The following is a 12,374-nucleotide window of genomic DNA, read 5'->3' on the forward strand; positions in this document are numbered from 1 at the left end:
GCGCGTTTTGAAGCCGCTGCCGGCGCTGACGCAGGGCCCGCGGGCGCCGCGGTGTCCCCGTCCCCAGCAGGGACACCCCGCCCTGCCCGCGGCAAGGGGGGACCGGCGGGGAGGAACCCGCGGGGATGGCGGCGGGGACAGCCCCGGGATGGCAGCGGGAGAGGATGTGAGTCACGGGAACCGGGGCTGCAGGGCCGGGAGGGACCCCACAAGGATCCCGACCCCACAAGGATCCCGACCCTAAAATCATCCTGACCCCAGAAGGATCCAGACCCCACAAGGATCCCGACCTCAAAAGGATCCCAACCCTAGAAGGATCCAGACCCTGAAGGGACCCTGACCCCACAAGGATGCAGACCCCAGAAGGATGCAGACCCCAGAAGGATCCAGACCCCAAAAGGATCCCGACCCCACAAGGATCCTGACCTCAGAAGGATCCTGACCCTAAAATCATCCTGACCCCAGAAGGATCCAGATCCCAGAAGAATCCTGACCCCAAAAGGATCCCGACCCCAAAAGGATGCAGACCCCACAAGGATGCAGAGCCCAAAAGGACCCCAACCCTAAAATCACCCTCACCCCCACCTGTGCCACCTGTGCCACCCTCCCCGAGCCGCCGCCGCCCTCCCGGGGCTGGGCACGTCCCGGGTCCCGCGGAGCTCCCACCGCCCTCGGCTGCGCGCCCCGGAACGTTCCCGAACAGCCCCGGGGCTGGCAGGGCACAGCGGGACGTGCCCGGGGAGCCCCGCGGTGCCCGGTGATCGGTGCCCGGTGAGCGGTGCCCGGTTATCGGTGCCCGGTGATCGGTGCCCGGGGAGCCCCGCGGTGCCCGGTTATCGGTGCCCAGTGATTGGTGCCCCGCGAGCCCCGCGGTGCCCCGGGAGCCCCTGGCAGGGCACAGCGCGTCCTTGGCCGGGCGCGTTTCGCGCCCCGCAGGTGAGGCCGCAGGAAATTCCCGCTCGGAAAGCCCCGGCAGCCTCTGCTCCGCTCCTGCTCCGCCCCAGGTGCTGCCCTGGGGCCTCCCGGGCTCCGTCCCAGCCCCGGGCCCGGCCCTTCCTGAGCCCATCCCGAGGGAAGTGATGGATTTCCGCCGCTCCCGCTCCTCACGGCACCGGCACCGGCCCCGAATAAACCGGGGGGAACCAACAGGACCCCAGGGGTCAGCCCCAGGGTCAGTCCTGGGGTCATTCCCGGGGTCATTCCCGGGGTCAGCCCCAGGGGTCAACCCCAGGGTCAGTCCCGGAGTCACTCTCAGGGGTCATTCCTGGGGTCACTCCCGTGGTCACTGCCAGGGGTCACTGCCAGAGGTCACTGCCAGGGGTCACTGCCAGGGGTCACTCCCATGGTCACTCCCGGGGTCACTCCCAGGGTCACTCCCGGGGTCACTCCCAGGGTCACTCCCAGGGTCACTCTCGGGGTCATTCCCAGGGTCACTCCCATGGTCACTCCCGTGGTCACTCTCAGTGGTCACTCCCGGGGTCACTCCCGGGGTCACTCCCAGGGTCACTCCCGGGGTCACTCCCGGGGTCACTCCCGGGGTCACTCCCGGGGTCACTCCCGTGGTCACTCCCAGGGTCACTCCCAGGGTCACTCTCAGTGGTCACTCCCGGGGTCACTCCCGTGGTCACTCCCAGGGTCACTCCCAGGGTCACTCCCAGGGTCACTCTCAGTGGTCACTCCCGGGGTCACTCCCGGGGTCACTCCCGTGGTCACTCCCGTGGTCACTCCCGTGGTCACACCCGGGGTCACTCCCGGGGTCACTCCCTCGCTCCGGGCAGGATCCGGACACTCCCCGGGCATCCCTGGGGGCTCCCCGGGTGCCGGACCCCACCCAGCCCGGCCGCCCCGCCCCGGCCCGATTAGGCCGGGCTTTGGGGCTAATTCCCAACACCTGACCGGCTTAGGCTCCTGAGTCCATTATCAGCTTAGCAGCAAAGACATCTGCTGCAGGCGCCCGGAGCCGCAGAGCAGCCTCGCCTCTCCTCTCCTGTCCTGTCCTGTCCTGTCCCCTCCTGTCCCGTCCTGTCCCTCCATGGGGCTCTGAGCGGCCCCAGAGCACACAGGGGCGGCCCCCGGCCCCCAGGTGAGTCCCTCTGCCCCTCCAGGCCCGTTTGGGGACCAGGAGTCGCTTCCCCCCGGCTTTGGGAGCATCCCGGTGTCCCCAGGGATGTGTGGGCACGGGGAGGAGCACGGGGCACGCGTGCCACGGGGGTTTTTGCGAAAAAAGAGTTGGATTTCCTCAACTTCCACGGTCCCAAAATTTCGGGGGGAGTGGAAGTGGTGATGGAGGAGCCGTGGTGTAAAAAGCTGGGGGAAAGGAAAGCTGAAATGTGTTGAATTCCTCAGGAAAGCTGGGCAGGCGTTGCCAGGCACTGCTCGGGGGGTCACAATCCCGCACAGCAATAATCCCGATAACCAGCTGTCCTCCAGTTCCAGGGCACCATGGCTCAGGACATGACCGAGAAGGAGCTGCTCAAGATGGAGCTGGACCAGCTGAAGAAGGAGGTGAAGAACGAGAGGCAGATGGTGAGTTCCGCACTGCAGGGCGGCCGCCCGAGGGGGGCTGTGCTTCCTCGGGGGGACGGGAAGAGCCCCGGGGCCTGAAATCCACCCACGCTGCCCCCAAAACACCGGCACCACCCCTACAGCACCCACGCTGCACCCACAGCACCCACGCTGCCCCCAAAACACCGACACTGCCCCCAAAACACCGACACTGCCCCTACAGCACCCACGCTGCCCCTAAAACACCCACGCTGTCCCCAAAGCCAGGCGGGAGCGCCCACAGTGCCCCTAAAGCTCTGGGATGCTCTGGCACACCCCAGGGGTGGTTTCAGGATGTCCCAGGGATGGTTCACGGATGCCCCAGGCGTTATTTGAGGTGCCCCAGGGGCGGTTTAGGGACGCTCCATCCCGGGGCCGTGTCCTGCTCCCCTGCCCCGGTGCAGATCCCCCGGTCCAGATCCCCCAGTTCAGTTCCCCCAGTCCAGATCCCTGGTCCAGATCCCCCTGGGCAAATCCCTGGTGTTGGATCCCCGGTTCAGATCCCCAAGTTCAGATCCCCGGTGCCGTTCCCCGGTGCCGTTCCCCAGTTCAAATCCCCGGTTCAGATCCCCCAGTTCAGATCCCCAGTCCAGATCCCCGGTTCAGATTTCCCGGCGCCGTTCCCCGGTTCAGATCCCCGGTGCCGTTCCCGGCGCCGTTCCCCGGTTCAGATCCCCGGTGCCGTTCCCGGCGCCGTTCCCCGGTTCAGATCCCCGGTGCCGTTCCCGGCGCCGTTCCCCCCGCACTGTTGCGTCTCGCCCCGGGCAGGTGTCCAAGACGGGCAAGGAGATCAAGGAGTACATCGAGTCCATGGCGGGCGAGGACCCGCTGCTCAAGGGCGTGCCCGAGGACAAGAACCCCTTCAAGGAGAAGGGCGGCTGCACCATCAGCTGACCCCGGGCCGCCGCCAGCTCCTGCTTCCCCTCTAGTCTGACCCCGGGCTGCCCGGAGCCAACCCTAGCGCGCTGAAACGGGAGGAAAAGAAGAAATAAAAAAAAAAAAAAAGCGTGAACAAAGGAAAAAAAAAACCAAAAAAAAAATAACCCCGAAGCTCCCCCCCCCCGCTGCCGCCGGGGCGCCGCGGCTGAGCTTTGGTGGTTTCCACGAGCAAAAAAAGCAAAACTTCTGCATTTTCAGCAGCCGGAGCGAGCGGGGGGGTGGGGGAACACCGAGCTGGGGCTGCTCCGAGCCCCCCCGAGCCCGGATTTGTCCTTTATCCCAAAAATCCCAGAGCTGCCTTCCCTGGGGATTCCGGCTGGGATGGGCTGCGGAGGATGGAGATGCCACCAGCGCCTCCTCCAGGGTCTCGCCTGCCCCTCTGGAAAACCCCAGGGAGATCAGCGTGGTGTCACCTGGAGCCGTCCCCGAGCACTGCTGCTCCCTTTTGGGGTTTTTTTGGGATAAATTGAATCCCTGCTTGACAGAGAAACCCCGAGGCACAGCCAGCTCCCGAATTCACTGGGGTAGGTTCGCTGTTTGGAGCCGTTTTGCTTTTTTAAAAACCCATTCCCAGGATTTATTTTTTTTTTCCATTTAATTTCGGGGAGAACTCTCCCCAAACTGCCCCAATGCCAACGACCCCAAAAGGGAGGCAGCAATAAATTTGAATTTCTGAGTCCCTCGGGGCACTGTCCCTGGCCCTCTCCCACTCCTCCTCTTCTCCCAGCCCGGTTAAATCCCAAGGAAATCCCTCTGGATCCCACCTGGAGTGGTTTTCCTGCCCCTCGATCCCAGGAAATCCCTCTGGATCCCACCTGGAGCGCTTTTCCTGCCCCTAAATCCCAAGGAAATCCCTCTGGATCCCACCTGGAGCGCTTTTCCTACCCCTGGATCCCTGCTCAGCCTCACCACGGGGCAAAGGCGCTCCCGACACCCTAAAATCTGGAGGAGAAGACAGAAAAAGTGGATTTTCCTCAAGCAGGGGGTCCCCCCTGCAGCCAGAACCCCCTCCCTGCACTCCCTGGCCTCAAAAAAAACCCCACAAACTGCCCAAAACACCCCAAAATCGAGGTGGTTTTGTTCTTTCTCGCAGATGCTCAATAAACCCGCCAGCACCACCACGGCCTCTGTTTCTTGCAGGAAATACTCTCCAAAAATTAGAATTGATGGGTTTATTTTCACTCTAAAGTGGATTTTATTTGCCTTTTAAAATTTTATTTTATTTAGCTGCAGACCTCACAGTCCCAAGAGCTGGCTTGTGACTGATGTTATTCTTTTAATGCTCCAATAATATTTTTTTTTTGCCTTTAAAACACATGTGCACAGTGGGGCTGAACCCTCCTTTTTGGTGGGGTTTTTGATGGTTCTGCTGGGTTGTTTTTGGTAGAATCCTATTTTTTGATGGAGTTGGTTGGTGGGGCTTTTCTGGGGGGTGATGGAGCTGAATGTGAGATGCTCCATAATTAATTTGGAGATTAAGAAGCAACTCAAAGGTCCTGCTTCTTCTCCTGGCCACAGCTCCAAGACAAATTCAGGCTATTTAGGTTAAAAAAATTAAAAATAATAGTATATTCTTGGCCTTGAGGAGATCGGCTCCTCCGGGGCCTGAGCTGCCCCTAATCCGGGGCGATAACCAGGCCGCGGCCGGAGTGGATTGACCCGTTAATCGATGTTAAAGGGCTGGGAACGTGCGTCAGAGCCGGATAAGCCGCCTCTGAGGGGATTCGGGACAATGCCGGCCACACAGCGCCTCAGGGCAGGGCGGCAGGGGCCGCGCAGCGTTGTGAGGGCTCGAATCCGCCATGAGGGCTCCCGCCGTGAGGGCTCCGGGCTGCTGAGGGGGGAGGCGGGCCAAAGGGCGCTCCCAGCCAATAGCAACGCGGGATCGGCAGAGTGACATCAGCTCAGCCAATCAGCGGTAGAGAACGGAGGGCGCGAACAGGCTCCTGGGGGATTGGTGAAGTGGGAGGCGGTACAAAGGAAGGTAGCAGCCAATAGAAACGCGATGTTGGGAGAGAGACACTAGATATAGCAAATCAGCGATGGAAAACGGAGAGCACGAAAACCCCCTCGGGAGATACGGATTGCGGAAGAAGGAGGCGGTGCAAAGAGCGCTCTCAGCCAGTAAAAATAAGAGCTTCTGAGAGTGACAGGCCGAACAGCCAATCAGCGATGGAAAACGGAGATGGCGAATCTCTCCGGAGGGCTCCGGGCCTCGCCGGTAGAAGGAGGAGCGAAGCGCAGGGCCAGCCAATAGAAATACAGGATTGTCAGAGTGACGTCCTGCCCAGCCAATCAGCCGTGGAACACGGAGAGTGCCCTCCGGCTGCTATCAGCCGCCTTTTCCCGCGCCTGCGCCGTGAACCGCGGGCGCCCACGCACAAAATGGAGCACGGCGGGCTCCGGGGCGGGCTCGGCGCTCCCAGTGCGGCCCCCGCAATCTCTCACCCTCCTCCAGTCCTTTCCTGTCCCCTCGTCAGCCCCGGGGCGGCGGCGGGCAAAAAGAAACACGAGGTCCCACCGAGATTTGAACTCGGATCGCTGGATTCAAAGTCCAGAGTGCTAACCATTACACCATGGGACCGCTGGGTGTACCGGGAGGTGCCGCGCGTCCTCCCTATCCCTCCGCCCGCGGGAAATAGTCCCGGGTCCCGCTGCCCGGGAATTGCGGGAATTCGGGAATTCCGAAACATTCCCGGCCCTCAAAACCTCCTGGAACCCCGGTACCGCCGCCCTTCCACCCGCTGGGCCAGCCCCCAGCTCCGCTGCTCTGATTTCCACTTTTATTTATGTTTTTTTTTTTACTTATTTTTAGATTTTTAAACTTGTTTTTGCCCTTATTTCTCTGGGGTTTTCCCCTTATTTCTCCCCCGTTCTTTATCCGTTTTCCTCTATTTCCCACTTTATTTATTTCCCACTTAGTTGTATGTTTCTCCTCTATTCCCCCTTTCTTTCTCTATTCCCCTTTTATTTCTCCTTTTCCCACTCTATTTCCCCTTATTTCCCTATTTTCCTTCTATTTTCCTTAATTTCCCTTTCCCCCTCTCTATTTGCCTTTATTTATTTAATTTTCTCTTTCTCCTTTAACTTTTTCGCGTTTATTTTTCCACTGCTCTCTGTGTTCCCCTTAATTTCTCTATTTCCCCTCCATTTTCCTCTTTTTATTCATTTTTCTCCTATAGTTCTTATTTATTTTCCTATTTATCCTATATTCCCCCTTTTCTTCTTGCTTTCCCCTTATTTTTTCACTTCTATTTCCCATTTTTCAGTTTTATCCTCTAGTTTCCTTTATTTCTCTTCCCTTTCCCCCTCTATTCCCTAATTTTCCCCTTTTATTTATCCCTTTTCCCTTTATCACCTCCATTATTTCTCTTCCCCTCTGTTTTTTCTTTATTTTCCCCTCAATTTCTTTTTTGTAATTTCTCCTTTTATTTTTTCTTCCTCCCATTTTTTCCTATCTTCCCTTTATTTTTCTTCCTCCCTATTTCCCCTTTAATTCTCCCATTTTCCCCATTTCTTTTCCTATTTCCCCTCAATTTTTTCCTCTATTTTCTCCCTTTTAATTTCAAATTTCCCCTTTATTTTTTCTTCCCTCCTCATTTTTCCCTAATTCTTCAATTTTACCCTTTCCCCCCCTCCCCAAACCCACAAATCCACACAAACACTTGGAATTTTTTTTTTTTTTTGCTTCTTTCTCTGTTTTTGCTTTTTATTTTTCACAGCGAAACAGTGGAAATAAAGCGAGTTGTGGCCAAAAAAAAAAAAATTTAAAAAAATTAATAAAATAAGGAAAACCCTCCTCCCTGGAAAAGAACTGGAGCCCGCATCCATCCCAAATCCCAGGACAAGGGAAGGACGTGGGTCAGGAGAGGTTAGAGGGGCAAAAAAGGTGAAAACAACTCAAAAAAGAGGCAAAACAACATCCCAGAAATCACAATTTTTACCTAAAGAACCTGAAATTTCCTGGGAAAAGCAGCACCTGTGGATGCTCCCAAAATTCAGCTCCGTCCCCCCTCCCTCCCCTGCTGCCATCACCGCCCCCCAAAAAAACCCCAAACCATTGGAAAAATAGAAAAAAACCCCAAATTATCGACGTGGATTCCCCCAGCCCCGCGGGGAGGCCGGAGGGGTGAGAGGGAAGGAGGAAAAAATCCAAGGAAAAGCAGAAAAAAAAAGAGGAAAATTGAGTATTAAAAATAAAAATAAAAAATAAAAATAAAATCAGTCACAGCCCAAATCTGGGGCTGGTGAGGTCTGGAGCTTCCAAGGACTCAAAAATCACTTTCCTCAAGGGAAAGCAATCCCATAAATCCTATTTTTTTTTAAATCTTTTTTTTTTTTAAAAGAACGCGTTCTTTGGAAAAATGTAAATTTTTTAAATTTTTTCTATTTTAATTTTCTTTCCTTTTTTTTTTTAAACCTTTTTTTTTCTTTCTACCTTTTTAAAATTTTTTTTTAATTTTTTTTTTTAATTTAATTTTCCTTTTCTCCCTAAAACTACGCCCGGGGAGTCGCCCCTACCTAGAGTCACCTATGGCTAAGAGGTAGATAAAAAAATCGGGATTGGTTGGGGATGAGGATTCCTGGGATCGTTCCTGGGATCATTCCCAGGGTTATTCCTGGATCGTTCCTGGGATTTTTCCTGGGATTATTCCCAGAGACGTTCCTGGGATCATTCCTGTGATAATTTTCAGGATCGTTCCTGGATCGCTCCCAAGATTGTTCCTGGGATCATGCCCGGGGATCATTTTTGGGATTTTTCTTCCCAGGATCACTCCTGGATCATTCCTGGGATCATTTTCAGGATTGTCCCGGGATCATTCCCAGGGTTGCTCAGGATCGTTCCTGGGATTGTTCCCGAGGTCATTCCTGGGATCATTTTCGGGATTGTTCCTGGATTGTTCCTGGGAGCATTTTCAGGATCATTCCCGGGATCATCTCTGGGATCATTTCCAGGATCGTTCCCTGGGTCATTCCCGGGATCATTCTTGGAGTCGTTCCTGGGATCATTTTCAGGATCATTCCCGGGATCATCCCTGGGATCATTCTTGGAGTCGTTCCTGGGATCATTTTCAGGATCATTCCTGGGATCATTCCCGGCATCATTTTCAGGACCATTTCCGGGATCATTCCCGGGATAATTTTCGGAATTGTTCCCGGGATCATTCCCAGGGTTGCTCAGGATCGTTCCTGGGATTGTTCCCGAGGTCATTCCTGGGATCATTTTCGGGATCATTCCTGGATCGTTCCTGGGACCATTTTCAGGGTCATCCCTGGGATCATTCCCAGGATCATTCCCGGAGCCGTCCCTGGGATCATTCCGGGATCATCCCTGGGATCATTCCTGGAGCCGTCCCTGGGATCATTCCTGGATCATTTTCAGGATCATTTTCAGGATCATTCCTGGGATCATCCCTGGGATCATTCCTGGAGCCGTCCCTGGGATCATTCCTGGATCATCCCTGGGATCATTTTCAGGATCATTCCCGGGATCATCCCTGGGATCATTCTTGGAGTCGTTCCTGGGATCATTCCCAGGATCATCCCCGGGATCATTCCTGGAGCCGTCCCTGGGATCATTCCCGGATCATTCCTGGGATCATCCCTGGGATCATTCCTGGGATCATTCCTGGAGCCGTCCCTGGCATCATTCCCAGCGCTGTCCCCGAGGCCGTTCCCGGCTCCGTGGCCGCGGCGCGTTCCGGACTCTCGGGATCGCCTCCCGCTCCCCTCCCGTTTCCCCGATCCCAAACCAGGAGCAGCGGGGTCGTGGGTTAAGGCTGAGTTTCCTCCTGGAATTCCGTGGAATTCTGGATCCAAGTGAAGCTGAGGAGCCTGAGGATTCCTGAGGATGAATTCCCGCCCCGGTCCCGGTCGATCCCGTGGATTTCCTGGGATCAGAGCCATGGGAGAGGCGGCGTTCCCTGCTTGGGATCAGCTCTTCCCACCCTGAAAATTCCCTGCCCTAAAAATCATCCCATCCCCAGGATCCCAAAAATCATCCCGATGCCGGGATCCAGGAATTCATCCCATTCCCAGGACCCAGGAATCCCTTCCAGGAATCCCCCACACGTTCTGCTGGAGCATCCCAAAAATCCTCGGGATCCATCAGAGCATTCCCAAAATCCAGCGGAACATCCCGGCCTGGCTCATCCCATGATATTTTTTCCCCCATCTCATTCCACGATTTTGTCTCCAAGAGCTCCTGGGAATTCCTCTCCCACAAAAAAACCAAAAAAACCTGGGAATTCCTGCCTGTGGACGAAGAGCCGGGATCCAGCAGGCGCTGGAGACTTTTCCAGGGGGATTCTTGGAAATTCTCCGTCACCCACCTGGAATGTTCCAGAGCCTTCCCCGTGGCTCCCTCCTTGGAACCATCCCAAAATTCCTCCTCCAGTGGGAAGATCCCTGCGGCTCCGAGGTAGTTCCAGGCGTGTGATCCCAGCTTCCGAAAACAAAAACCAGGGAAAAAAATCCAGCAGGGAAGAGCCTCGGGATGGTTCTGGGATCTCACCCGCCAGAAAACGTGGGGAAAAATCCAAACAAGCTTTTCCCTGGATTCCGCTTTTCCCTGGATTCCGCTTTTCCCTGGATTTCTTGGCACCGAGGGAGCAGATGGAAGAGTCCTGTGGGGCTGGGAATTTTGGAATTTTTTTCCTGGTTTTTCCATTCCAAACCGGACCCATCTCATTCCCGTTTTCCGTTTTGCAGAATTTTCCCTGGTTTTGGGGAAATTTTCCTGGTTTTTGGGAATATTTCCTGGTTTTTTTTCCATTCCAAGCTGGATCCATCTTGTTCCCATTTTCCTGCTGTTTTTTGGGGGAATTTTTCCTGGTTTTTCCATTCTACTCCGGGTCCGTCTCATTCCCATTTTCCTTTTTGGGGAATTTTTTCTGGTTTTGGGAAATTTTTCCTGTTTTTTCCATTGCAGTCCGGATCCATCTCATTCCCATTTCCCTGCTTTTCCCAATTTTCCAGATTTTCCAGAAAAAAAGCAGGAGATGCTCCAAGGTCTCTTCCTTCCCACGAACCTCTTGGATATCAATGGAATTTCCCTCTTGGAATTCCCTTGGGAATTCCGACAGCGCCGACGGCCCCGGGAATGGGAAAAGGGCGGGAAAAGCACCAAAGGTTCCCTGAATTTTGGGGATTTTAGGTCAAAAAATCCCAGAGATGGGATTGGGGAATGGCTGTTCCTGGTCTTTAGGGCCAGGATGGGAAATTTTGGGATCCCCGAGGTCGGGATTTCAAGTATTCCAAACCGCCTTTCCCTGGCAAAAATTCCAGGGAAAACCGGGAAAACGCCCCCAAGGGACGGGAGCTCTGCTGAGCCCAAATCCGGCTCCTTTCACCCCAAATTTTTTTGGGAATAAAAGTTCAGCATTCCCCCACCCCCTGAGAGGGGGAATCCCACATTCCCCAATCCCAAATATTCCGGATGGGGAGGAGTCGTGGGGCGATGGGATTGGGGGAAAAAACGGCACCAAAATTTGGCTCGTTCGGACCATTTTGGAATCTTTTTTTGTTGAATGTTTCATCCAAGAAATTGGATTTTCCCGCAGGGACAAAACAACGGGAAATAACGGGATTGTAGCAAGGGAAAACAAAGGATTTTACCGGGAAAAATTGGGATTTCACCAAGGAAAAAAAAATGGATTTCATCAAGGAAAAAAAGAGATTTTACCATGAGAAATTGGGATTTGACCAGGAACGATCACCCTGTGGAGGTTTTGGAGCAGGGAGAGGCCGATCCCTGTTCGGGCTCGGGTTGGGAATTCTCCTCTCCCTCCTCCCTGTGCGTTTGTAGGGAATAAAAATCGGCTCCCACTTAATGAAGGAATTCATTCATTAATTTCTCTCCCTCCTCCTCTGTTTTTTAAAGTTATTTTGAATATTTTTAAGCTTTTTTTTTCCTTTTTTTTAAAAATTATTTTTTCCTTTTTTTAAATAAATTTTTCTTTTTTAAAAATTACTTTTTTCCTTTTTTTCTCTATATTATTTTTTTTCCTTTTAAAAATTATTTTTCCTTTTTTAAAAATTATTTTCCCTTTTCTAAAATCAATTTTTCCTTTTGTTAATTAGAGTCGTTAATCCATTTTCTTTTATTCATTTCTTAATTAATTTTTTTTTTCCCTCGGTAAAACGGAGGCAAAAAAAAAAAAATCTCTTTTAAAATAAAATATTTTTTTTGTGGTTTTTGTGTTTTTTTACATTTTTTATTTTAAATTTCACAGCACCATAGTGGAGAAGATGGATCGACACCACCCCCCTGGAATTCCGGGAAGGTCGGGATCGCCTTGGGATTCTGGGATCTTTAGGAATTTTCTATCAAATATAGAAAAAAAAAAATCTCTTTATGGCTTCCGAGAGTGTGAAAATAAAACCAGCACAAAAAAAACCCTTTTTTTACCCCACTTTGCATAGAAAACGCTGCCCAGGAGTGGAAAAATTCCCAAAAATTCCACGGATTTGGCTGGATCTGATTGGGAAAAATCCTTTCAGCCAGCGCCGGGTTCAGGTTTGGTTTTTACCCCTTGAAATTCCCAGAAAAAAAAAAAATTAAAAGATTAAAATAAAATGAAAAAAAAAAAGGAAAAAAATTCAAGTTTTTCCCACTGGGAAAACCAAATTTGGAATTTTCCCGGATTTTTTTTTTTTCTTGGAGAGCGACGATGCCTGAGAGCTGAAATTCCTCGGCTGGCTGGGAAAGGGCACAAAAATTCCATAAAAAATATCAAAGCTAAGGAAGCTGCTGCCATCTTTTCCACTAGGTCCAGAATTCCCGGCGTTCTCTCCGGAACGCCCGGATTCTTCCATTAAAAAAAAAAAAAATTAAAAAAAAAAATTTCTCTTTTTTTTTTCTCTCTTTTTCATTAAAAAAATAAAATCTT

The 12,374-nt window shown here is 52.7% G+C and overlaps 1 protein-coding gene and 1 non-coding gene across 2 annotated transcripts; one reads left to right on the forward strand and one right to left on the reverse strand.

The window, feature by feature from the left end:
• Positions 1-96: 96 nt before the first annotated feature.
• On the forward strand, positions 97-3,494 carry GNGT2 (G protein subunit gamma transducin 2). Its single transcript, XM_066567178.1, has 3 exons — positions 97-166; positions 2,431-2,526; positions 3,313-3,494. The coding sequence occupies exons 1-3, from the start codon at positions 149-151 to the stop codon at positions 3,436-3,438; spliced, it is 240 nt and encodes a 79-aa protein (XP_066423275.1). The 5' UTR covers positions 97-148; the 3' UTR covers positions 3,439-3,494.
• A 2,501-nt stretch (positions 3,495-5,995) lies between these two features.
• On the reverse strand, positions 5,996-6,067 carry TRNAQ-UUG (transfer RNA glutamine (anticodon UUG)). Its single transcript has one exon. It is a non-coding gene; the product is annotated as a tRNA-Gln (tRNA).
• Positions 6,068-12,374: the final 6,307 nt, after the last annotated feature.

The sequence above is a fragment of the Molothrus aeneus genome, chromosome 28, assembly GCF_037042795.1.
Source record: "Molothrus aeneus isolate 106 chromosome 28, BPBGC_Maene_1.0, whole genome shotgun sequence".
NCBI classification, from domain to species: Eukaryota; Metazoa; Chordata; class Aves; order Passeriformes; family Icteridae; genus Molothrus; species Molothrus aeneus.